This window comes from Psammomys obesus, unplaced genomic scaffold (genome assembly GCF_907164565.1).
Source record: "Psammomys obesus unplaced genomic scaffold, mPsaObe1.curated_primary_1811, whole genome shotgun sequence".
NCBI classification, from domain to species: domain Eukaryota; kingdom Metazoa; phylum Chordata; class Mammalia; order Rodentia; family Muridae; genus Psammomys; species Psammomys obesus.
Genome location: NW_026594143.1, coordinates 1,429,701 through 1,454,522, shown reverse-complemented (window position 1 = coordinate 1,454,522; position 24,822 = coordinate 1,429,701). Strand labels below are relative to the sequence as shown.

Genomic DNA, 24,822 nt, shown 5'->3' with positions numbered 1-24,822 from the left:
TCATCCCTGGACTTAAAACAGCCCAACTTTCCCAAGTTCACCACTTAAATCCTTCAAACTCTTGAGAGTTTTCAAGGTGGGGGTGGGGAAGATGCATGTTCTGGGCAGGGTAAGAGTTGCTCTGTGGGAGGCTGGGGTGGGATATTGGGAGGTACCACACCTCCATCTACTCTGTCTTCCAAATGCGTGTTTATCTCACTATTATTCCCAATTCAGCCAGCCTCTCACCTGCCCACTTATCACAAGTTGGCTTCTAGTATAAGTACATCCACACTCATCAGCCATCTTAACATTCGTCGCACCTAGGAGGCACTATGCTGGCAAACATGGTCTCATTTCTCATATGGTACCTTAAGATTCAATAGGTCCCATCAACCCCACAACCAAAGATTCTAGGGCTTTTCTTCCCCTGAAGGGAATGACAGGTGAACAAGGTAGGGATATGGTTACCAGGACAGAGGTGTACAGGGCGCCCCAAACAGCCCCTAAGTCTCTCATAACACCTAACAATAGCCCAAAACATTTACTGCCCTGCTCATTTCTTTCTCCGGACAATGGTCCAACCGTCTTCTACTATATCCTCTTCCTTAATAGTCTGGGAGTCTGGATCAGTGGGTTGAGGCTGGGGAGAGACCCCATCCGTTGTGGCCTCATCATTTGTCGCTGTCACCTGAAAGGAAAATACAAGAGCACTGAGTACATTATCCAGGTTCTGCTCCCAACCTTCCCATGACTATATGAGCTATCTTAAAAATACCACCAGTACCCACCACCTACAACCACCATCACTTCCCCAAGAATCTAGCCATTTGTCCAGAAAATAAAAACATTTGGGACCCCCCCCACCACACACACACAGGCACCTCTTTCACCTCCATTTCTTCCACACTGTCCACATCATCTTCATCCACATCCGTTTCTTTGGCTGTCTTGAATGGGGTAGCTGTGACTTTGCACTTTTTTTGGTTAATTTCAGAGGTCATCTCCTGCAGAGCAGCCCCATCACCCTTCTGGAAGTGGTGGTACATGGTCTGTAGCTGCTGGCTCACCTACCAAGGAAACATCCAACCAGCTTGGATTTTTCAGAACTCTACCATAAAACCAGCCTATTTATAGCAGAGGAGAGAGGGGGTGGAATTTTCTGTGCTCTTTTCTCCCTAAGAAGTTCATCCAAGCCGGGCATGATGGCACTCATCTGTAATCCCAGCACTCTGGGAGGGAGAGGCAGGCAGATCTCTGTGAGTTCAGGGCCAGCCTGGTCTACAAAGTGAGTCCAGGACAGCCAAGGCTACAGAGAGAAATCCTGTCTCAAAAAACAAAACAAAACAAAACAAAACAACAAAAAGGTTCAGCCAAGCAGCTGGGCACAGTGGTGGTTGTAGATGATGGAGAGACCTGAGGAAGGAGGATTTTGTGTTTGGTGAGATACTGTCAAAGTCAAACAACAGCTGGGAGTGGTGGTGCAGGTCTTTAATCCCAGCAATCATGAGGCAGAGGCAAGCAGATCTTTTTGAGATCTAGGCCATCCTGGCCTACATAGCAAGCTCCAAGCAAGCCAGAGATACAATGTGAGACCCTGTAAAAAAAATAAAGCAACAACAAAGTTCAGGGAAGCAACCACAATTGTGGGAGGGTATAAAGCCTTGGATGAGGTCCTCCTTGACTGAGTGGTACACACCAGTAATCCCAGTACATGGGAGGCTGAGGGAGGAAAACTGCTATGAATTTGAGGCTGGCTTGGGCTACATACTACATTTCAGACTGCCTGGGTTAGAGAGCAAAACACTGTCTCAAAAAAAAGAAAGAAAAAGAAAAAAAGGGACAGAAGAAGCAAAATGAAAGATAATCTTCACCAAGGTAAACTGTTAATCAGAATAGGGATGGAATTTGATCTGGCCCAGTTTCTGGGATGTGGAGAAAATTCCTGGTTGAGAATAATCTAGAGAGAGAAATAAAAGGTAATGTTTGAAAATGCAATAGGGAAGCTTGTCTATGCCTCAAGAAAAAAATGATCACTACCAAGAGTCTTGTTCAAAACAGTAGAGAGAAAGAGCAGGCAGGAGGCTGGCAGCTGTCTCCATAAGCTTACCTGGGGCAGACTCCCATCTTCCACAACTGTATCAAACTCAGTGGTCATCAGCTCCCCAAGGAAATCTTCCACCTCTTCCAGCTCCAAGTCAGCTAAATAGGAAAGGATAGGGCCCTTTAGTGAAAGACTAGTTTTATCAGCCCTGTCCCCTATTCTTCAATACCTGCCTGCTATATCTGACTGGCAGGTAAAAGTCCACTGATCCTTTATTCACTAAAACAGTCTCTTTTACCTTGTCTATTCCAACTAACCTCAGTTTAAGGTAACATTGAACAAACTACTTCTCTCAGAGCCTCCAATTTCTCATTTATAGAGAAGCTAACAGGGGCTCCAGGACAGTCTGTTAGAAGACCTCGTTTAACACAGTGCTTGGCACAAGGGAGACAAAAACCCTAATATTAATTTGCATCACTTCAAAGCTGAAGTATAGAAGTGCAGAGACCCTTCACAACTGTGGCTCCACTAATAAAGGAGTCCAAATTCAAGAGCAATGAATAAGAAGAAATAGATGTGGTAGTTCATTGTTTTTTGGTGCTGGGGATCAACACCAGGGTCAACCCACCCTCAGCAGGATGCATTACTTCTAAAAATGAAATCGTTATAACCTTAATACTACTTTCATACTCTTTGATTGTGGCTAAGCCCTATTCACTGGACCTCAGTTATCTCATGAGCCCATGCTCTGTCTTTTCTGAATAAAAGACTAGCTTTCTTTTCCCTACATGCTTTCACCCAGACACACTTTTCCTTTTACTTGCCATCCAAATCTTATAGCCCCCCAATTTCTCTTCCACTCAGGTGCTTTAAGTCCCCCAAAAGACAGATTTATTATCCCCCCAAACCAGCATCTCATCCTCCAAGTTTTCTCTAGCCAGTGAAAGGCTCCTAACCTACACTGCCACTCATTATAAATTGGTCTCTTTTCCAAACCCCCTCTATGGATACTCTCTTTTCCCTGACCATTGATACTGTTCCATTTTAGACCTTATTTTCTAGAAAAAAAAATCATACTCTTTAACTACTTTCTGAATTTTCTAGCTAGCAAACACCATCCTATTACTTACATTAGAACCTGCTCATCAATTTTATAACCTACTGTGAAGCCTGTCTTTGGGAAATATTCTGCCAAACTGAAATTCCTCCTGGTGACTGATGATCCCCCTGCCTTCACCTCTCCAGTGCTGAGATTACAGGTGTGAGTCACAATGCCCGATTAATGTGGCTCTGTGGATTGAACCCGGGTCTCTTACATGTTAGCTAAGTACTCTACCAGTTGGGCTATATCTACATCTCAAATTTGCAGAGATTTAAGGGACAATCTCCATAGAAAGCTAATGGAAAACAAAGTCAGGAGTGATGACACATCTATAATACCTGTGCTCAGGAAAACGAGGCATGCGGAACATGAATTCTGTGACAGCCTGGGTTATAAAAGGAAATACTGTCTCCAATTACTACTACTACCACTAATTATTATAACAATAATAAATAGAAGCTGGAAGAAAAAAGCTTATGTAATTTGACTGGAGAAAATTTTTCTTCATTGAACATCTAACTAGACAAGTCTATAGCTTGAATTTTATAAACACTGCCCTAAAGAATGTAATCAAAAGCACATATGGCATTCTATCACCCTTTAGGGTCAGGGTGTCACTATACACACGTGTACACACACACATACACTCACATGCTCCACTCTTTACCATCCTTCCATCCCTTTACTACAGCCCAGGGGCCCTTCAAAAGGCAACATTTATCTCAACTCCTTTGAGTGTGTGCTTTATCATCTCTATCTACTTCATCCCTTTTTCATTCCTTAAGACTCACACCAATCACTACTCTTAAGGCTTCTGGCTGGCCTGTAGTACACACCTTTAGTCCCAGCACTTGGGAAGCAGAGATAAGTAGAGCTCTTAGTTTAAAGAGAGAGAGAGGGCTGGGGGAGAGAGACAGTCCTAGAACAGTCAGGGATACACAGAGAAACCCTGTCTTGACAAATCAAAAAGGCTTCTCCTCAGGCTCAGATAACTAAAGAATTCTGAGCATTTTTTTTTTATCATAACACTTATCACCAAATATTTTAACTATTTAATTATCTGAAATCACTCACTAGAATGTAAATATTGAGATCTGATTCTGCCTAATACCATCCTCAAAACTAGGATATTAATGAAGAATTTTACAAAAACTACAGCATTTAATACTCCTACTAGGTCCTCTTGTTCTCTTATACCCCACAAAGACAAAACAAAGGTGCAGATGTTTTTCTGTAGAAGTAGCCATATGTGGTTACCAAGCATAGGCACTTGAAATGTAGCTAGTTCCAATTAAGAAGTGCTAAGACTTTTAAAACTCCAGATGAAAATTTAATACTAAAAAAAATGTATAAATGACCACTAAAATATTTTGGAAGAGGATTTTTGTTCTATTTATTTAATGTGTATGGTGTTTTGCTTGAATAGATCCCTGTGCACTATGTGCATGCCTTGTGCCCAGACAGGACAGAAGATGGTATCAGATCCCCTGGAACTGGAGTCATAGGCAGCTGTTGAGTCACCATATGGATGCTAGGAACAAAACCCTAGTCCTTAACTGATGAGCCATCTCGCCAGTCCGGTTTTATTTATTCGTTAATTATGTGTATATGCACATGTGTGCCAGTGAGGAAGACTGTGGATTGTCTGGAACTTGAGTTACAGGTGGCTGTGAGCTGCCAGACATGGGTTCTGGAAAGCCAACTCAGGTCCTCTGGAGGAGCAGGAAGCACTATTATGTGTGAGCCTTTCTCTAGCCCCTTCTTTTAAGGACAATTTCTTGCTATGTAGCCAAGGCTGGCTTCACCCTCAGAGCAATTCTCCTACCTCATTCTCCCAAGTGCTAGAATTACAAACATGACCCATATGCTAGGTTTCGTATGTAAATTTAACAACACTATAATTTTGCTTTTTTCATGCTTTTATTCATTCGTGCTAGTGTGGGATAGTGTAGTAGGTAAGCACTTCCACTGAGTTATAGCTCCAGCTCTTTATTTTTTATTACAAGACAAGGTCGTGGTAAATTTGTTCAGGCTAGTCTTGAACTTGAGGTCCTTTTGCCTCAGGAGTAATAGAGATTACAGGTCTCCACCACAGGGCCCGCCTGCCTTTTATGTCATCAGAGGTATTGCTTTTAGTTTTGGTGGTGGGAGGATTGGAATCTAAGAACATGAGCAGGCTAGGAAAGTGCTCTACCACGGGGCTACACTCCTCACCCAACAATTTTTAAATTATGTTTACTTGTGTAGGGAGAGTAGGACATCTTAAGTGAGTCAGCTTTCTCCTTCCATTTGGTCACAGCTATCAAAAGCGGATTGTTATGCTTGTAGGCCTTTGCCCATGGACCTGTTTTCCCCGCCACTGATGTAGCAATTTTAAGTTACATGATAAGGCTCGCATAGTTCTATTAGTTGGATCTCTCCATAACCATTTAGTGACTCTCTGGAAGATAAAATATATTCTCCAGGATCATAGCATTATTCAGTGTCATTGCCTACAAAGCACTCTAAACGCACGATACTGATCCCAAAGTCACCATTCATTCCACAAGAGAAAGCGCGGGTTCTCTAGGACGAGGCTCCGCTACTCCTCACCCGACAAACAAGACATCTCACACTCACTCACCATTGGCGATGAAGTAATCTTCCACTGCACCCCCCAGCCACTCGGCCTTCTTCTGGCTGTGCACGCCCCCAAAGCCATTCTCCACAGCGATCTGTGAACACAGGCCCAAGCCAACCATGACAGCATGAAAACCGGAGTGGCATGGCCTGCCCCTGGCCTAGTAACCTGCCGCTTACAGCACCCAGACATGGCTCTGGCGCCTCGCCTGGCCAACTCCTACTTTTTCCCATCCGTAATCATGACCCTGCCATAGCCTCACTCACCTGTAAAGCAGGCCAAGCTTCCAGCGCTGCGCGGACGCCAGCCCCGAAGAGCGCTCGCATATCTTCTGCCGCGCCCGCCATCATCCGTCTAGATCACGTGGTCCCCCAGGAAGTCGAATCGCGCGGCCGACCTCGCCAGGCAAAATGAGCCAAAAGCCGATTCTCAGAACACAAGTTCGTTTTCTGCTGACCTGGCAGCAAGACCAGAACAGTAGAAAATTCTGTCAGTGGTAAATCCTAATAACTACAGGAGAACATGAAACATAGGGAGCATAGACGAAAGAAAAAGGGAGGGATGGAGAAAGGCGGAGGTGGGGAAGAGGGAGAAAGAGAACCTACGTTTGAGGACCTACATTTGAGAGGTTTAGCGGATTAAGGTAATTGCCACCATGCCTGAAGAGCTGAGTTCGATCCCCGAGCTCCACAAAATGGAACTAGAGAACCAATTTCTGCAATTTCCCCTCTCACCTCCACATGCTTTGTGACATGCACAGGCACATGCACGCACATGCACAATAAATAAATATAATTTTAAAAATACATTTCAAGCGGTGGTGGCGCACACTTTTAAATCCCAGCACTTGGGAGGCAGAGGCAGGTGGATCTCTGTGAGTCTGAGGCCAGCCTGGTCACCAGAGCGAATTCCAGAACAGCCCAGGTCTGTTAGACAGAGAAACCTTGTCTAGAAAAACCAAAAAACTAAGTAACTAACTAACTAACTAACTAACTAACTAACTAACTAACTAGCCAGACGTGGTGGCTCACGTCTGTAATCCCAGCATTCAGGGAGACAGAAGCAGGTGGATCACTGTGAGTTGGAAGTCAGCCTGGTCTACAAAATGAGTCCAGGACAGCCAAGGCTACACAAAGAAAACATTTCTTGAAAAAAAAGACATAATAATAATAATAATAATAATAATAATAATAATAATAATAATAATAATAAAATTTCAAATAGCATCATAATACCTGTATACAACACTATAGCCAACAACAGCAGAATATACATTGTTTTTGTCATTAATAAAGAACTTGTCTTCCCTCTCACACCCTGAAATAACTACTTTCCCCAGGTTTCCTGAGAAGGAACTGTTAATACCTAAGATGGGAGGAGAAAGATCACTGACCCAAATCGTCATGGTCAAATTAAATAAAACAATCAATTAATTAAAGCAAATGTTTTAATTCGTGTACACAAGCTGCCACACTTTAAGCAGTATTCAAGAGGTCAGCATTGGCATGAAGAAGACAAAGTTTTTATAGTTCAGGGGTAGGGGGTTTCCAAACGGGAAAAATAGGAACGGTTACAGGAGCATAACATATATAAACATAACAAGTTCATTATAATGACCTCCTGAAACAAAGACATGACTGCAAGGTGGTCACAAGGTAGTTATAACAACCTTTTGAAACAAAGGTAGGGTTGCAAGATGGTTATAAACAACTTCTGAAACAAAGGCATGGTTGTTGTTTCCTGTTACACGTGAGGCCATAGCCCAATCCTTGAGAAACATAAACAGAACATAGTTTGTCTTTACTGTATGATAGCTTTTAAGCCTAAGATGGAGGTAGGCTGGTTCATCAGAACACACAAAATAAGGGAGACATGCAAGGTCAAAGGAAGTAGAAGAGAATATGGCTGCTTTCGCTTCAAAAGTCATAGAGAACAGGAGAGGGTACCAAAGGGCAAAAAAGTCCCATAGCTCCTGAGAGGGTGAAGCCCAGAAAGAAAACTGAGTGACTAGGAGTTAGACAGATTTCCTGATAGGCAGACAGGTAAGGAGAGATCCTGTGACAGGATAATAAAGATGATGAATTTCTTGCACTGGAGAGATGGCTCAACTGTTAAGAGCACTAAAGGACGTGGGTTCAATTCCCAAAACCCACATGGTAGCTCATGTTGCTCACCCCTGATAAAGGCTTTTCTTCACCAGGCTAGTTTGGTCTGCTGCATTTGAGAAATCCCTGTTACCTGTTGAGCTTGAGATTTTTTTTTCCTGCTTTTTAATTCTTTAAGAGGCAGAGAAAGCAAACCAGATCAAGACCCCGATAGTTACACAATTGTTGTTTCAGAAAAGCACAAACTATGATGAAGCTTTTAAACACAGACCCAAAGTGTCCAGCCCAGAGCCAGCCACCCCAACTGCTGATGTCCCAGCCCTCAGTGTCTCCTTGTTGCTGCTGCAGCCCTAGGAACGACCATTTTGTCCAGCTGCCGAGTGTTGGCTACTCTCATGACAGCTACTTTTCAGCTTTCCCCAGATCATTCCATGAGGATTCCGGCAGACTGTGCCTGTGTATTACTGCCATTTCAATGTTTTTCTTTCTCTTTTTTTTATTCATTCTGGAACCCAAGCCCATGGAATGATGTTGCACATATTTAGGGCAAGTCTTTCTACCTCAGTTAACCTGATCTAGAAAATTCCTCATAAACCCACCAAAAGGTCTGTCTCCTAAGTGATTCTGTACACTGCTAAGCTGACAATCTTAATCATCACAAGGTCACCACTTGTCAATTTGACACCATATTGTTTTTAGTCTACAACCTCTCACCTTTAGTTCCCTATATGCCCAATGGTAATCTCTTAGTGCAAAAATGCATTCATTCCAGCTTCAGAAGTGCCCATTCATTAACAGTTTCTGCAATAGTATTCGCAAGTGCAAGCACAAGTGCAGGGCCCTTCTAAGGGTCAGGCAGCCTCTTAACTGTGAGCCCCTACAATATTAAAAATCTGCATGGGCTAGAGAGGTGGAACAGTTAGTAATGTGCTTGCTTTGCAAGCATGAAGACCTGAGTTTGGTCCCAAGAGTCCACACTAACAAACAAACAAACACAATGAACAAACAAACAAATGCAAAAGCCAGATGTTGTGGCTTGTGCTTGTAACCCAGCTCTGGAGAGGCAGATCCTTGGGGGCTCTCTGACTAGCTAACCTACTTTATTTGGAAAGTAGGTATTTATTTAAACGTTTCACACCAGTATGAAACCTTGTTTTAAGAAAAGTATGTAGCTCTCAAGGAAGGACACGCAACACTGACCTCTGAGCACCAGCATGCGCTCATGCACACACACACACACACACACACACACACACACACACTTCTCACTCACCATTACATATTTTCAACCTATAATGGCACAGAGTAAACATTCCCCTTCCAAAGAAGAAATGGGGGCAAGGTGTATCAAGGAAATATCAAAACACAGTAAAAGAAAAACCCAGCAGAGACAACACCAAGTCCTGCAGATCCAGGACTGCATCTGGTGTTGGGCATCTGGTGCTGGATTGGAAGCACCTGGTCTACCAAGGGCTTTGGGAGCCCTGCACATTCGGCCCTGCTGCCTGCAGCACACATATAGCCTCTCTCTTGAGCCAGCTCTACTTCACGCCAACAGGTTTCCTCAGCAGATATTCCACAGTCCTGGCATTTCCAGTATTCTGAGGTCTCCATTGAAACCTAGGCTTTTTTCTCACAACTCTACACAATGGCCATTCAGGGCCTCCTTGAAGTAAATTCTGAGTTACATGGCTTCGCTTCAGTGGTTTTCTGGAATATTGAAACAAGCCAATGTGACTCCTTCACTCTTGTGTCTATCATGCCTATAAAAACAAGATGTAGGTGCCAAGTTCTGCTGATAGTTTGAGATATAGTCTACCCCACTTGGACCACAGCTACACCAGCCTCTAGGCTGACCCTGGGCAACAAGTCCCTACATGGTTGTTTTCTAGCATTGAATCCCTTTGAAAGAATTTGCTATTCAAATTTCAGAAGAGTTTCAAGATAGAGCTTTAGAGCACCTTTTTTATTTTCCTAGGGCAGAGCACAGTTCTATCTTTCCCTCTCTTCCTCCCTCCTTTTTCACCCCTGTGTGTGAGTGTGTGTGTCTGTGTATGTGTGTATGTGTGTGTATGTATGTATGTGTGTGTGTGTGTGTGTGTGTGAAAGTTCATGAGTGCATGTGCCTCTGGAATACATAAGAGGGTAGGTCAGATCCCTTGAAGCCTGAGTGGACAAGTGGTTATGACCTACCTGACATGGGTGCTGAGAGCTGAACTCCCATCCTTCACAAAAATAATATTTGTCCTCTCTCCTCTCTCTCTCTCTCTCTCTCTCTCTCTCTCTCTCAGATTCTCATTCTTTTTTCTTTAGATTTTTATTTTTGAGATTATAGTATAGTTAACAACATTTATTTCTTTTTTTTTTCTGCCAAACCTCCCATCTACCCTTCCCTACTGTTTTTCAAATTCATGGCTTCTTTCTTCACTAGTTGTTATTGAATACATAGATTTTTTTTTTGTGTATATACATACATATTTCTAACTATAACCTGTTCAGTCCATATATTGTTACTTGTATGCATATTTTCAGGGGTGACTATTTTCTGATCTCTTTAGCAGTTATAAGATACTTTCTCAGGACCCAGCTTTAAACTTTCTCTTTTCCTCATCAAACATCGCATTTTCCTATCTTTTTACTCCACCTGTTGCTCTGACTGTGACAATGAAGCAGCTCAAATACTCCTGCCCAGATCTTCTCCACTGAATTAGCCTATTACTCTTGAACTCAGCTTTACTCCATTTCTCCATACACATGTAGTATGAAACTAGATTCTGTGCTCACACATAACTCAGATGATCTCTAGCCTGGTCCCTTCTTATTCTCTTTTGAAACATCATGAGCTCGGCCTGTATTGTCTGAATTTTTCTCAGTATTCTTATCTTCAAACTTTCATAAGAATGTCTCATTGAGCTCTGCTTATAGCATTTCAGGCTTTTCCAGCCCCAAATTCCAAACTCTTTCATATTTCACAAACCATTCCAAAGGCCATTGTCCTAATGCATTTTCTATTGTTGTGATAAAGACCATGATCAAACGCAACCTGGGGGGGGGGGAAGATTTATTTGTCTTACAGTTCCACGTCACAGTCCATCTTGAAGAAAAGACAAGACAGTGACTCAAGGCAGAAACTGAAGCAAAAACCATAGAGCAGTGGTTCTCAACCTTCCTAATGTTGCAACCCCTTAATACAGTTCATGTTGTCGTGACTCCCCAACCATAAAATTATTTTTGTTGCTACTCCATAACTGTGACTTTACTACATTTCTGAATAATACTGTAAATATCTGATATGCAGATGGTCTTAGGTGACCCCTGTGAAAGGGTCATTTGACCCACAAAGGGGTCACAGCCCATTGTCATAGAGGAACACTGCTTTACTTACTTGATCTTTGTGGTTGATCAGCCTCATTTCTTTAAGCATCTTTTGTATTTGTTTTGTTTTTTTAGGCACTGTTTCTCTATATAACCCCGGTTGTCCAGGGTTTGCTTTGTATGCCAGGCTAGCCTCGAACTCACAGAGATCCACCTGCTTCTGTCTCCTTGAGTGTTAGGATTACAGGTGTGTGTCACCACTTCTGGCTCAGTCTCATTTCTTATAGCATCCAGGACCATTAGCCAAGGGGTGGCATTGCCCACAGTGGGCTGGACCTTACCACATCAATAATTAGTCAAGAAAATTAATTTTAAAATTGCCTACAGAACAATCTGATGGAGGTATTTTCTCAACTGAGGCTATCTACCCAGCTGACTTTAGTTTGTTTCAGGTTGACAACAATCTAACAAGCTCAGTCTGGTTTCTCAAAGAAATGGTCCCCATCTCGGTATCAATTTTCTGTATTGATTACTTTCTTTATTGCTATGACAAAATACCTGATAACAGCAACTTCAAGAAGGAAAGCTTTTCCTCCCTTTGGCTTACATTTTGAAGGGATAATTCATCATGGCCAGGAAGTCATGGTGACAAGAGTGGGAGGTGGCTAGTCATATTGCATGCACACTCAGGAAGCAGACAGATGAGAGCTGGTAATCAGTCTGCCTCCCCTTTTTATTCAGTCTGGAACCCAAGCCCATGAAATGGGGTCTTCCCACTTCAACTAATCCAAATCTAGAGACTCTACAGACATGCCCAGAGAGATTTTTTTTTTCCTAAGAGATTCTACATATCTTCAAGTTGACAGTCATATTAACCACCACAAATATCCCACACCAATAAATAAGTAATAAAGTTCAGCAGGATGCCATATACCTGCAACCTCAGTGCTCAGAAAGCTGAGGTAGAAGAATCCTGGTTTTTAGCCCAGTCTGGTCTACACAATGAAATCCTATCTAAACAGTAGCATGACCAAGTTCAGGCACAGGTTAGGTCCTCTGTGCAGGATTTTACAGGTTACATAGCCCAGGGTACAGTCTTGTACAGCATGTGGGTCCTCTTTCAAACTCACATCATTTTAAATAAGATTTGGTGCTTTGCAATTGTAGAAAATACAAGCTCAGATCCTGGGAACTGTCCCTTCTTATTTCACTTTTCCTGGGACAGGGTTTCCCTGTGCAACCCTAGCTGTCCTGGAACTCACTCTGTAGAGACCAGACTGGCCTTGAACTTAGAGATCCACCTGCTTCTGCCTCCCAAGTGCTGGGATTAAGGGCATGCATCACCACCACCACCACCTCACAACCTGGTAGCTGTCTTTCATGTGACACTCTCCAGGAGAAAGTGTGACTCAAAAAAGATTAAAAAAAGTGGAACAGGTAAGTCAACTAAAGGACTAGGAAATGATGCTTAGAGAGCGATATGCTTGGACTGGACATTTGAGGAGATGGTCCATTTCTCTGAGAACAAGGGCTTAGAAGTCATCACAGCAGTGAGAGGTTGACTTGACTGGTAGGGGAATATGCATATGAAGGTGTTGAGCCTGAGAGTGCACAATAGTAAATGGTGCATCTATTGCTAAGGCTTAAACATCCAGAAGAGACCCCCTAAACTTTCAACCGGAGCCCTCAAACAGATCCTAAGGTACAAGCTCCAGAGATTTCACGTCTTTCCAGATCAAGTCCCAAACTGATTCTAGAAAAAAGTACACCCAGGCCTGAGTAAACTCCCAGAGAAAGATGACACCTTTCACTTATCAGAGTTCTTTTCCATAAAATTCATGATCTGAGGACCCAACTGGTGCTCCCATACACTTTACCTTGAGAGCAGCCTGAGCTACTTGTGAGATACTATCTCAACAAGCAGAGCACTTTTTTTTTTTTGAGTGCATCATAGGTTCGGCCTAGAGCACACGTAGCCTCTGGCTTGGGCCCCTTATGCTCTGCATAAGCCATAAAGCTGCATACAACATCCAAGACAGCATGCTAGCATACGTCCTGTAAATGACCACTATGAGGTAGATCTCTGTCATCTCCCAGCTAAATGATTTCTAAGGAGCAATATATCCCTTTCCATTGGCTCCGGTTTTCTCAGTGGACAAGTAGGGAACATTCACATAAACATCACGGGGTTGCAATGAGGATTAACCAAAGAATTTTGATTAAAAGCCATAGTTATAAGTATAGAAATGGGGCTGGGCTAAATTTCTACCAGTCTTGACAGAGTGATTTTGAGGAGATACTTTCCCAGATTAGCATTACAAATTATAATGAATGGAGTAACAGCCCCAGAGACTCATACTCCAACCAAGGACTATTTGTGGAGATGACCTGGAACCCCTGCACAGGTGTAGCCCATGGCAGTTCAGTGTCCAAGTGGGTTCCATAGTAATGGGAAGAGGGACTGTCTCTGACATAATCTGATTGGCCTGCTCGTTGATCACTTCCCCCTGAGGGGGGAGCAGCCTTACCAGGCCACAGTAGAGGACAATGCAGCCACTTTTGATGAGAACTGATAGACTAAGATCAAAAAGAAGGAGAGGAGGACCTCCCCTATCAGTGGACTTGGGGAGTGGCATGCATGCAGAAAGGGGAGGGAGGGTGGGATAAGCAGGGGAGGAGGGGGGGCTCATGGGGGGATACAAAATGAATAAAGTGTAATTAATAAAAAAAATAAAAGATTTAAAATAAAAAAAAGAATGGAGTAACAGCAATTCAAGTTTGTTTGTTTGTTTTTAATTTATAGGTGGGCCCTATTAGGTTATGACATATGGAATAGTAAGCCTATTGCAAGCTAACATTTGAAGAAACACAATTTCTCTCTTCTATTTAAAATTTATTTTAGTTTTTCAATACAGGGTTCCTCTGTGTAGCCTTGGCTGTGCATCACCATGCAAAGCTCACATAATTTCTCATACTCTTTTCTGTCATAAATAAATAAAATATTGGTTAGCTCCCACCATTTGCATGCAAATTTCAGGATTTCCTTGTTTTTAACTTCTGAGTAGTATTCCATTGTGTAAATGTACCACAATTTCTGTATCCATCCTTCAACTGAGGGAAATCCAGGTTGTTTCCAGCTTCTGGCTATTACAAATAAAGCTGCTATGAACATTGTTGAGCAAATGTCCTTTTTGTATACTTGAGCATCTTTTGGATATATGCCTAAGAGTGTTACAGTTGGATCTTGAGGTAGCACTATTCCTAATTGTCTGAGAAAGTGCCAGATTGATTTCCAAAGTGGTTGTACAAGTTTGCATTCCCACCAGCAATGAAGGAGGGTTCTCTTTCTCCACATCCTTTCCAGCATGTGTTGTCACTTGAGTTTTTTATCTTCGTCATTCTGATGGGTGTAAGGTGAAATCTCAGGGTCATTTTGATTTACATTTCCCTGATAGCTAAGCATGTTGAGCATTTCTTTAAGTGTTTCCCAGAAGCAGAAAGACACACATGGTGTATACTCACTTATAAGTGGATATTATACACATAATATAGGATAATCATACTAAAATCTGTACACCTAAAGAAGCTAATCAAGAAGGAGGACCCTGAGTAAGATGCTCAATCCTCATTCAGAAAGGCAATTGGGATAGACATCAGAAGAGGGAGAAAACAGACAACAGTACAGGAGCCTACCACAGAGGGCCTCTGAAAGACTCTACCCTGTAGGGTATCAAAGCAGAGGCTGAGACTCATAGCCAAACTTTGGGCTGAGTGCAGGGAATCTTATGAAAGAAGGGGGAGATAAAAAGAACTGGAGGGGACAGGAATTCCACAAGGAGAGAGAGAAAAAAATCTGGGCACAGGGATCTTTTCTGATACTCCAACCAAAGACCATTCATTAAGATAACCTAGAACCCCTGCACAGATGTAGTCCATGGCAGTTCAGTGTCCAAAGGGGTTCCCTAGTAATGGGAACAAGAACTGTCTCTGACATGAACTCAGTGGCCTGCTCTTTGATCACCTCCCCCTGAGAGGAATGCAACCTTACCAGACCACAGAAGAACACAATGCAGCCACTCCTGATGAGACCTGATAGGCTAGGGTCAATTGGAAGGGGAGAAGGACCTCTCCTATCAGTGGACTGAGGGAGGGGCATGGGTGGAGAAGAGAGAGGGAGGGTAAGATTAAGAGGGCACAAGGGAGGGGGCTATAGATAGGATACAAAGTGAAGAAACTGTAATTAATAAAAAAATAAGTAAATTTAAAAAAATGTTGTTCAGCCTATGAACAATGTAAATCTTCCTCCCCTTAAGGATTGGCCTAGGTGGAAACCCCATAAGAATATCTTTTGCCTTGAAGAAGCCAGAGCTTCAAAGCTTCTGGAGTTCCCAACTGTTGGGTTTTATCCATACAGTATCCATTTTCCATCTCTAGTAATGATGAACTTCATATGAGGGCTTTGATCAATGAATAATACTTATAGAAATAAGTTTGTTTGTTTGTTTGGTTGGTTGGTTGGTTGGTTTGGTTTTTCGAGACAGGGTTTCTCTGTGTAGCCCTGGCTGTCCTGTCCTAGACTGGTCTGGCCTCAAACTCTACCTCCCCAGGTGCTAGGATTACAAGCATGAGTCATTGCAACTGGCTCATTTTTATTTATTGAAAAAGAACTTTCTAAAATAATCATATCAATAATAGCAATCTGTTTCAGCCTGATATTTGAAGTTAGATGATCTAGTTTATGACAAGAGTTTGGGGCAAAAAACTAGTCATTTCTTAGATATATCTTCCTCAAGCCCTTAGTAAACTACTGCATTTTCTTTGTTTTTAACTTTTTATCGTTTCTTTGTGAGTTTCACATCATGTACCCCAGTCCCTCTCGTCTCCTTGTTTCCTCACATCCATACTTCTCCCTTGCAACCTTCTACCCAAAATAAAACGAAGTACAAGGCCTGCTCTTTCAAGTGCTACAGCCAGTGAGGGGTCAGGGCTAGCTCTCCCACTCCCACGTTCCCAGGGCCAGCTCTCTTGTGTACTGCAAAGTGGCAAGGGGGAGTGGGAGTACATCCCCCACATACTAAGGCCACCTCATGGCAGACAAGCGGTGGGGCCATCTCTCCCATGCTCTTGCCCTCTGGACTGGCTCACTTGCATTTCCTGCAGCAGGGCCAACCCTGCTATACTGCCCAGGTGAGGTGCAGGGCCAGTCCTCGCAAGTGCTGAAGCTGCCTCTCATGACCCCAGGGACCAGCTCTCTGGACTGCAGAAGGTGGTGGGGAACAAAGAGGAGAAGGCATCACCCTTGTACCCATGCCACACCATGGCAGGTGAGTGGCAGGGCCAGCTCTCCTGCACACTCATTCTCGAAGGTGGCTCACCTGCACACCCACCACCAGTGTTATCGCTGCTGTGCTGTACATCATGTGCAGAGCCTGCTCTCCTGAGTGCTGCAGCTGGTAAAGGATAAGGCTAGCTCTCCCAAGCTCATGATCCTTTGTCCAGTTTTCCCAACTGCCAGGAGTGGCAAGGGGTGTGGGATGGGGCATCATCTCTGTGCCCATGCCACATCACAGCTGATGAGCTGCAGGGTCAGCTCTTCCACACTTACACTCTTGGAGCGGGCTCACCCAACATGGCCAGCTCCACTGTGCTACCTGAGCAAGGTGCAGGACCGGCTGAACTGAGTTCTATCAGTGGTGAGATATAAGGCCAGCTCTCCAGAATGCTGTATCTAGTGAGGGGCAAGGCCAGTTATGCACAGCCCCTGGACATCCGCTCAGTCTCTGGTGGCTACCCTGACCAGACCAGGAACATCCCCATGTTCTTTAGTGGTAATATGATTCATGGACATCAACATCAACCTCTGCCACTGAGTAGCCATGGACTCAGACATGGGTACTCATTAGCAGCTTAGGCTAGGACCTCAGCATGGGCCCAGGAGGTGGGGCTGTCCATTCACGACAGGCTACTTCTCTACATGAAAGTCTCCAGTTCCATCTTTTTTCATAATGCTTAAGCTGTTCCACTTCTTTTTCTCTCCCATCTGACCACCACATATTCACACATTGTAGTTGCTCCCACTGCAGGCTGGTCACAAGGTTGGTGAAATCCTGGGTGACGTCCTTCATCTGTGCTGCATAGTGTGGTGGCAAGCCAGTGTCTATGGCAGATCTGTGGGTGGCATGGAAATCTGCAGATCTCTGACTTTCTTCCTCCTCCCACACTGTGCTGTCTGGATTTGATTTGATTTGATTTTTATGAATCCTAGACATAAAACAGCTTTGGCCACCAAGCCAGACATCAAACTAGAATGAACAAAGGACTGCCATCTGCTCTGCTCCTAACTTAGAAAGAACATCAGCAACAACAAGGTGTCTCTTTGCCTATTGCCAGGGGATAACTGTTGAATTTTTAATGATAAATGTTTTGAAAATGGTCTTTCAGCAACTTGAACAATAATGTTTATTTTTAAGGCAGGGTTTTATGTAGCCCAGGCTGGTTTCAAACTTGCTATGCAACCAAGAATAACCTTCAATGACTGCTCTTCCTGCCTCCTCGTGTGCTATGAAGTTATCAAGTTTTTTTTTTCCTTCCTTCTTTCCTTCCTTCCTTCCTTCCTTCCTTCCTTCCTTCCTTCCTCCCTCCCTCCCTCCCTCCCTCCCTTCTTTCTTTCTTTCTTTCTTTCTTTCTTTCTTTCTTTCTTCCTCTCTTTTTTTTTTTTTTTTTTTTGAGACAAGACTTCTCTGTGTAACCTTGGCTGTCCTAAACTTGCTTTGTAAACCAGGCTGGCCTCAAACTCAGAGATCCATCTGCCTCTGCTTCCCTGAGTACTGGAATTACAGACATGCACCACTGTGCCTGAACCGTTTTTGTTTTTCAAGACAGGGTTTCTCTGTGTATTCCTGACTGTCCTGGCTCACTCTGTAGACCAAGCTGACCTTGAACTCAGAAATTCACTTGCCTCTGTCTCCGAAATGTTGGGATTAAAGGCGTGCACTACTATTGCCAGGTTCACCACGTGTTTTTTTTGTTTGTTTGCTTGCTTTTGTTTTGTTTTGTTTTTTCGAGACTGGGTTCCTGCATCCTGAAACAGGGTCTCACTCTGTAGCCCAGCCTGGTCTGAAACTGATTACTTGAACTCCCAGAAATTGTGTGACCACCTCCCATGTAGTTGGATTTCAGGTGTGAGCCACTAAACATGGCTATTCATTGTTTTTGAGACAGACACACAGATGTGTGCATTCAAGGGAACAAACACACATCCACACACCATACTGGACTTGAGCCCAGAACCTCGGGTATAATAGGTAAGAACTTTGCCATTGATCTATGCTCCTCAGTTTCCTGTACTATTATAGTAAAATATCTTTTATACAAATTGATGAATTGTTTTATGTTTCTTGCAACCAAAGGAAAAGAAACATAGGGGAAAAGGAAACTTAGGGGAAAAGGGAGGGGACAATGGCCATAGTGTGTTTGTGTGTGTTGAAGGGAAATTGCCCCCTGCCTTTTCTTCCAATCGTGAAGTTTGTAGAATGAAAGAGAAGGCTGAAGAATGTGGTTTTCAAGCCCCACTGGCTCAGAAACTAAATTACAATAAGACTTCGAGATGATTTGTATGCTCACTAGAATTTAGAGATGCACTAAATCTAAATCGAGCTGACTTGGGACACGTGCCCATCTTTTGACTAGAGGACAGGATACCACAGCTGACAGTCCTGACTGATTATATCTGATAGGAAGATATTATCATTTATATATCCCAAATAAAGTCTGGGTATGGATCAGTGGTAGAGCACCCTGTACCATGCACAAGGCTCTGGGTTCCATTGCCAGCAGCATCAAGGAATAAAGCGATATTCCCACAGAGATGGTGATTTGCACACACAATCCCAGAACTCAAGGGGTAGAAGCAGGAGGATCTCCAGTTTCAGGCCAGCCTGAAAAATTTGTGTCTAAAAACAAATTTCCCCCAACATGATTCTGTAATCAAAATAATAGTGAGTGAATGCATAAACATATAAATCTCCATTTCACCTTTGGTCTTTTTTGGTGAATGAGGTTTGGAAGATTTGTTTTTTAATGAAGAATTAAAAACAAGCTGGGTGAGGTGGTACATGCCTGTAATCCCAATACTCAGGGAGGCAGAGGCAGGCAGATGTCTGTGAGTTAAAGTCCAGCCAGGTCTGCAAATCGAGTCCAGGACAGCCACAGCTACACAGAGGAACCCTGTCTCAAAAACAACAATAACAAAAATAAATTAAAAAAAAAAAAACAGCAGCAACAACAAAACTCTGCATTCATTTAATATGGACGTGTATTTTTTCCCTAAAAAGAGAAATTTCAAGGATTTGAAAGAGAATGGCTCTCAACTCTAGAAGTGTATCCTAGAGAATGAGGACAATGAATTTATGACAGGCAAACTCCTGCCTCAGTCTGAACCTAAGTAATGTCTTTGAGAGGAAAAGCTAGGAAAGATGGCCAGAAAGGCCATCAGCCTCAGATAGAAGCTGACTAGTGGTCAATAGTGACACGTCGTGGCAATGATATACAATGACAGACGTGGTAGTGGAGCACCCGTTAAGCCCCACCCCTTTGTATCTGTTGCAGAGTGTATAAACTTCTGGATAAATCAGAGGAAGGAAAAGTCCATGAGCACAGTAATGGACAGCTTGTTGGTGAATAAAAGTCCAAACCTGTTTCCAGTTTTTATTTAATTGGAGAAATACAAGACCATGAATACTTCATCTTCAAAACTTGAAGAACTGTTTGATCAGAAGTCTACATATTCATGTAATTGTTGGTTGTTTTTTCCTAACCAAAATACATGAAGAGGGCAGGGATTCAGTTTGTCTTATCTGCCTGCTGTCCCAGAACACACTGCATGGTGGATGCTTTGACTTGGTTTGCTTTAAAATTTTTAATCTAGTTCAACACAGTGACACACTCCTGTAATCCCAGCATTCAGGAGGCCGAGGCAAGGGTGTTTGTGTCAGTTTGAGGTCAGCCTGGTCTACAAAGTGAGCCCAGGACAGCCAAGGGTACACAGAAAAACTCTGTCTCAAAAATTATATATATGTATATAAATTTAACTTTATGTGTATGGTGTTTTGCTTGCATGCAGGCCAGACTGTCTTGGAACTGGTGGCAATCTTCCTGCTTGGTTATAGGCATGAGCCACCAATTCAAATGAATGTGTGTTAATGAATGTGAGAAGGGCTTTAGTATTCTAAGAAGTAACATTAGGCATTGGTCATTGAACAAATCCAAAAGTAGCCTTTCTTTACTGTAGTAGCAGTCCTTTCCCACTGGGGGCTTCCCTGAGCTGCCATCAACGGTGGCCACGGTTGTTTTCCTGCTTCTGCCCTTTTTCATGATCCTCTCCCCCATCCAACACAGTTTTCTTTTTTTGTAAAGTCATTTTCCTAAACTTTTGACTTTCTGTAATGTCCCCAATCACCATTTCTAACTATCCCCTTACCGGAACCACTGATTCTTAAAATAATTTCAGCAAGAGGAAGAACCTCCAAAAGTGACTTCTATTTTGCTTTTCTCGCCTTCCAATCTTTATTATACTATGCCAGGGTCTACTCAAGGATTTATCTTCATTTTAGAAACATGGTATCATATGGCACACATCACCTCAGAGTAAAGGGTTAGGAAAAGATATTCCACACAAATTGACTGAAAACGCAAGCTGATGTAGCTGGTTTCATGTCTTAGAAAATAGACTTCAAACCAAAACTAACCAGAAGTGATAAGGAAGGACACTATATACTCATCAAAAGAAAAGCCCACCAAGAGGACACTGCAATTCTTAACATCTATGCCTCAAACACAAGGACACCCAAGTTTATAAAAAACACAATACCACAGCTTAAATCACATACAAATAGTGGGAGACTTTAATACATCACCCTCACCAATAGACAGGTGATCCAGAAAAACAGAACAAAACAAAACCTAAACTGAGAAATAATGAAACTAACAGATATTATGAATCAAATGGACCTAATAGATATTTATAGACCTTTTCACCCAAACACAAATGAATATACCTTCTATTCTACACCTCATGGACCTTTCTCCAAAATTGACCATATAATTGGACACAACACAAGTCTCAATAGATACAAGAAAATTGAAATAACTTCCTTCATCCTATCAAAGCACCACAGATTAAAACTGCATATCAACAGAAAGCTTACAAACTCATGAAAAATGAACAATTCCCTACTGAATGAAAAAATATGTCAAGACAGAAAAATTAAAAAAGAATAAGGACTTTTTAGAACTGAATGAAAATGAGTAGACAATGTACACAATCTTGTTTGTTTGTTTGTTTGTCTGTTTGTTGTTTTTTTTCAAGACAGGGTTTCTCTGTGTAGCCTTGGCTGTCCTGGACTCCCTTTGTAGAGCAGGCTGGCCTTAAACTCACAGAGATCTGCCTGCCTATGCCTCCCCGAGTGCTAGAATTGCAAGCATGTGCCATTGTGCCTGGCTTGACAATATACACAATCTCTTTTTTAAATTTTTTATTAATTACAGTTTATTTACTTTGTATACCCCTGTAGCTCCCTCCCTCCTCCCCTGCCAATCCTACCCTCCCTCTCCCTTCTCCACCTATGCCCCTCATCCAGTCCACTGATAGGGGAGAGCTTCCTCTCGTTCCTTCTGATCCTAGTCTATCAGGTCCCATCAGGAGTGGCTGCATTGTCTTCCTCTGTGGCCTGGTAAGGCTGCACCCCCATCAGGGAGAGTTGATCAATGAGCAGGCCAATCAGTTCATGTCAGAGACAGTCCTTGTTCCTATTACTATGGAACCCACTTGGACACTGAACTGCCATGAGCTACATCTGTGCAGGGGTTCTAGGTTATCTTAATGAATGGTCTTTGGTTGGAGTATCAGTCTCAGAAAAGACCCTTGTGCCCAGATATTTTGGTTCTGTTGCTCTCCTTGTGGAGCTCCTGTCCTTTCCAGGTCTTACTATTTCCCACTTCTTTCATAAGATTCCCTGCACTCTGCCCAAAGGTTGGCCACAAGTCTTAGCATCTGCTTTGATAACCTGGAGGATAGTGCCTTTCAGAGGCCCTCTGTAGCAGGCTCCTGTACTGTTCCCTGTTTTCTTCTTCTTCTGATGTCCATCCTCTTTGCCTTTCTTAACGGGGATTGAGCATTTTAGCCATAGTCCTCCTTCTTGATTAGTTTCTTTAGGTGTACAGATTTTAGTAGGTTTATCCTATATTATATGTCTAATATCCACTTATAAGTGAATCTATACCATGTGTGTCTTTCTGCTTCTGGGACAGCTCACTCAGGATGATCTTTTTTAGTTCCCACCATTTACCTGCAAATTTCATGATTTCCTTGTTTTCAAAATTTTCCAAATTTCATGTTTCCTTATTGCTGAGTAATATTCCATTGTGTAGATGTACCACAATTTCTGTATTCAGTTCTCAGTTGAGGGGCATCTGGGTTGTTTCCAGCTTCTGGCTATTACAAATAAAGCTGCTATGAACATGGTTGAGCAAATGTCCTTATTGTGTACTTGAGACTCTTTTGGGTATATGCCTAGGAGTGGTATAGCTGGATCTTGAGGAAGTGCTATTCCTAATTGTCTGAGAAAGCGCCAGATTGATTTCCAAAGTGGTTTTACAAGTTTACATTTCCACCAGCAATGGAGGAGGGTTCCCCTTTCTCCACAACCTCTGCAGCATGTGTTGTCACTTGAGTTTTTTATCTTAGCCATTCTAATGGAATATACACAATTTTATGGGACACAATCAAGGCAGTTCTAAGAGACAAGTTCATAACATTATGTGCCTTCATAAAATTAATGAAAAAATCTCATACTAGCCACTTAAAAGCATACCTGAAAGCTCTAAAACAAAAAAAAAATCACATCCATAAAGAGTAGATGGCAAGAAATAATCAAACTCAGGACTGAAAATCAATAAAATAGAAACAAACAAAATGCAAAAATTTAGTAAAACAAAGAGTTTATTCTTTGATAGAATTATTAAGATAGACAAACCCTTATTCACATTAACTAAAAGGCAGAGAGAGAATATCCACATTAACAAAATCAGAAATTAAAAAGGGGAACATAATGACAGAAAAAAAAATACAGAGAATCATTAGGGCATACTTTAAAATCCTGTACTCCATCAAATTGAAAAATCTAAAAGAAATGGATAATTTTCTCAAAAGAGAACACTTACCAATGTTAAATCAAGATCAGGTAAGCAATTTAAACAGATATATAATACTTAGTGAAACAGAAACAATCATTAAAAATTCTCCCTACCAGCCCGGCCTGGTGGTGGCGCAAGCCAGTAGTTACAGCACTCAGAGAGGCAGAGGCAGGCAGATCGTTGTGAGGTCAAGGCCAGCCTGGTCTATAAAGCAATTCTAGGACAGAGAAACCCTGTAGTGGAAAAGCAAAACAAAACAGAAAATTTCTCCCTACCAGACTTTCCAAGAAGAGCTAACATCAACACTCCTCAAACTATTCCACAAAAGAGAAACAGAGGGAACATTGCCAAACTCATGCTAAGAGGCCACAGTCTGATGCCTAAACAACATAAAAAACTCAAGCAAGAGAATTACAAGCCTGATATGGTGACATATACCTGTAATCCCAGCACTTTGGTAGGCAGAGGCAGGTGGATCTCTGTGAGTTCAAGGCAAGCCGGATCTATGAAGTGAGTCCAGGACAACCAAGGTTACACAGAGAAACCCTGTTTCAAAACAAACAAACAAACAAACAAAAACAAAACAAAAAGGAAAAAGAAAAGAAAGAGAATTATAAACCAATTTCTCGCATGAACATTGATGCAAAAACACTCAATAAAATACTTGTAAATGGAATCCAAGAACACATTAAAAAAAAATCATCAACTATGATCAAGTAGGCTTCTTTCCAGAAATGCAGAGATGTTTCAACATATGAAATTCAATAAATGTAATCTACCACATAAACAAAGAAAAAAACACACAATCATCTCATTAGATGCTGAAAAAGTCTTTGACAAACTCCAACAGCCTTTCATGATAAAAGTACTGGAAATATTAGGGTTACAAGGACATACCTAGACAATGAAGGTAATTTACAGCAAGACTATAGCCAACATAAAATTAAATGGAGAGAATCTTAAATCAATCTCACTGAAATCAAGGACAAGACAAGATTGTCCACTCTCTCCCTACCTCAATACAGTCCTTGAAGTTTTAGCTAAAGCAGTAAGATAACTGAAGGATATCAAGGGGATACAAGTTGAAAAGGAAGAAGTCAAAGCTATTTACAGATAATATGATAGTTTACAGAAGTGACTCCAAAATTCTCCCAGGAAACTCCTACAGCTGATAAAGACCTTCAGCAAAGTAACTGGCTACAAAATTAACTCAGCAAATCTGTAGCCTTCCTGTATACAAATGATAAATGGTCTAAGAAAGAAACCAAGGAAACACCATCTTTCACAATGGCCTCAGATGTATAAAATATCTTAGTGTAACTCTAACCAAGCAAGTGAAAGAGTTGTATAACAAGAACTTCAAGTCTGTGAAGAAAGAAATTAAAAAGGTATCAGAAGATGGAATGATCTCCCATGCTCATGGATCAGCAGGATTAGCATAGTAAAAGCTGGCCATCCTACCAAA

The 24,822-nt window shown here is 42.2% G+C and overlaps 1 protein-coding gene and 1 non-coding gene across 3 annotated transcripts; both read right to left on the bottom strand.

Annotated features, from left to right (window-relative positions):
• Window positions 1–70: 70 nt before the first annotated feature.
• Window positions 71–6,128, bottom strand: Tsr2 (TSR2 ribosome maturation factor). 2 transcript variants are annotated; one of them, XM_055617914.1, is made up of 5 exons: window positions 6,012–6,128; window positions 5,749–5,839; window positions 2,090–2,181; window positions 864–1,049; window positions 71–670 (listed from the first exon to the last, which is right to left on the bottom strand). In XM_055617914.1, exons 1-5 carry the CDS (start codon window positions 6,093–6,095, stop codon window positions 536–538), a joined length of 588 nt encoding a protein of 195 aa, XP_055473889.1. In that variant the 5' UTR covers window positions 6,096–6,128; the 3' UTR covers window positions 71–535. The 2 variants fall into 2 exon arrangements, with proteins under 2 accessions (XP_055473889.1, XP_055473890.1); XM_055617915.1 differs by having other exon boundaries at window positions 873–1,049.
• An 11,289-nt stretch (window positions 6,129–17,417) lies between these two features.
• On the bottom strand, window positions 17,418–17,560 carry LOC129684724 (small nucleolar RNA SNORA48). The gene has a single exon (XR_008721388.1). It is a non-coding gene; the product is annotated as a small nucleolar RNA SNORA48 (small nucleolar RNA).
• Between the last annotated feature and the right edge of the window lie 7,262 nt (window positions 17,561–24,822).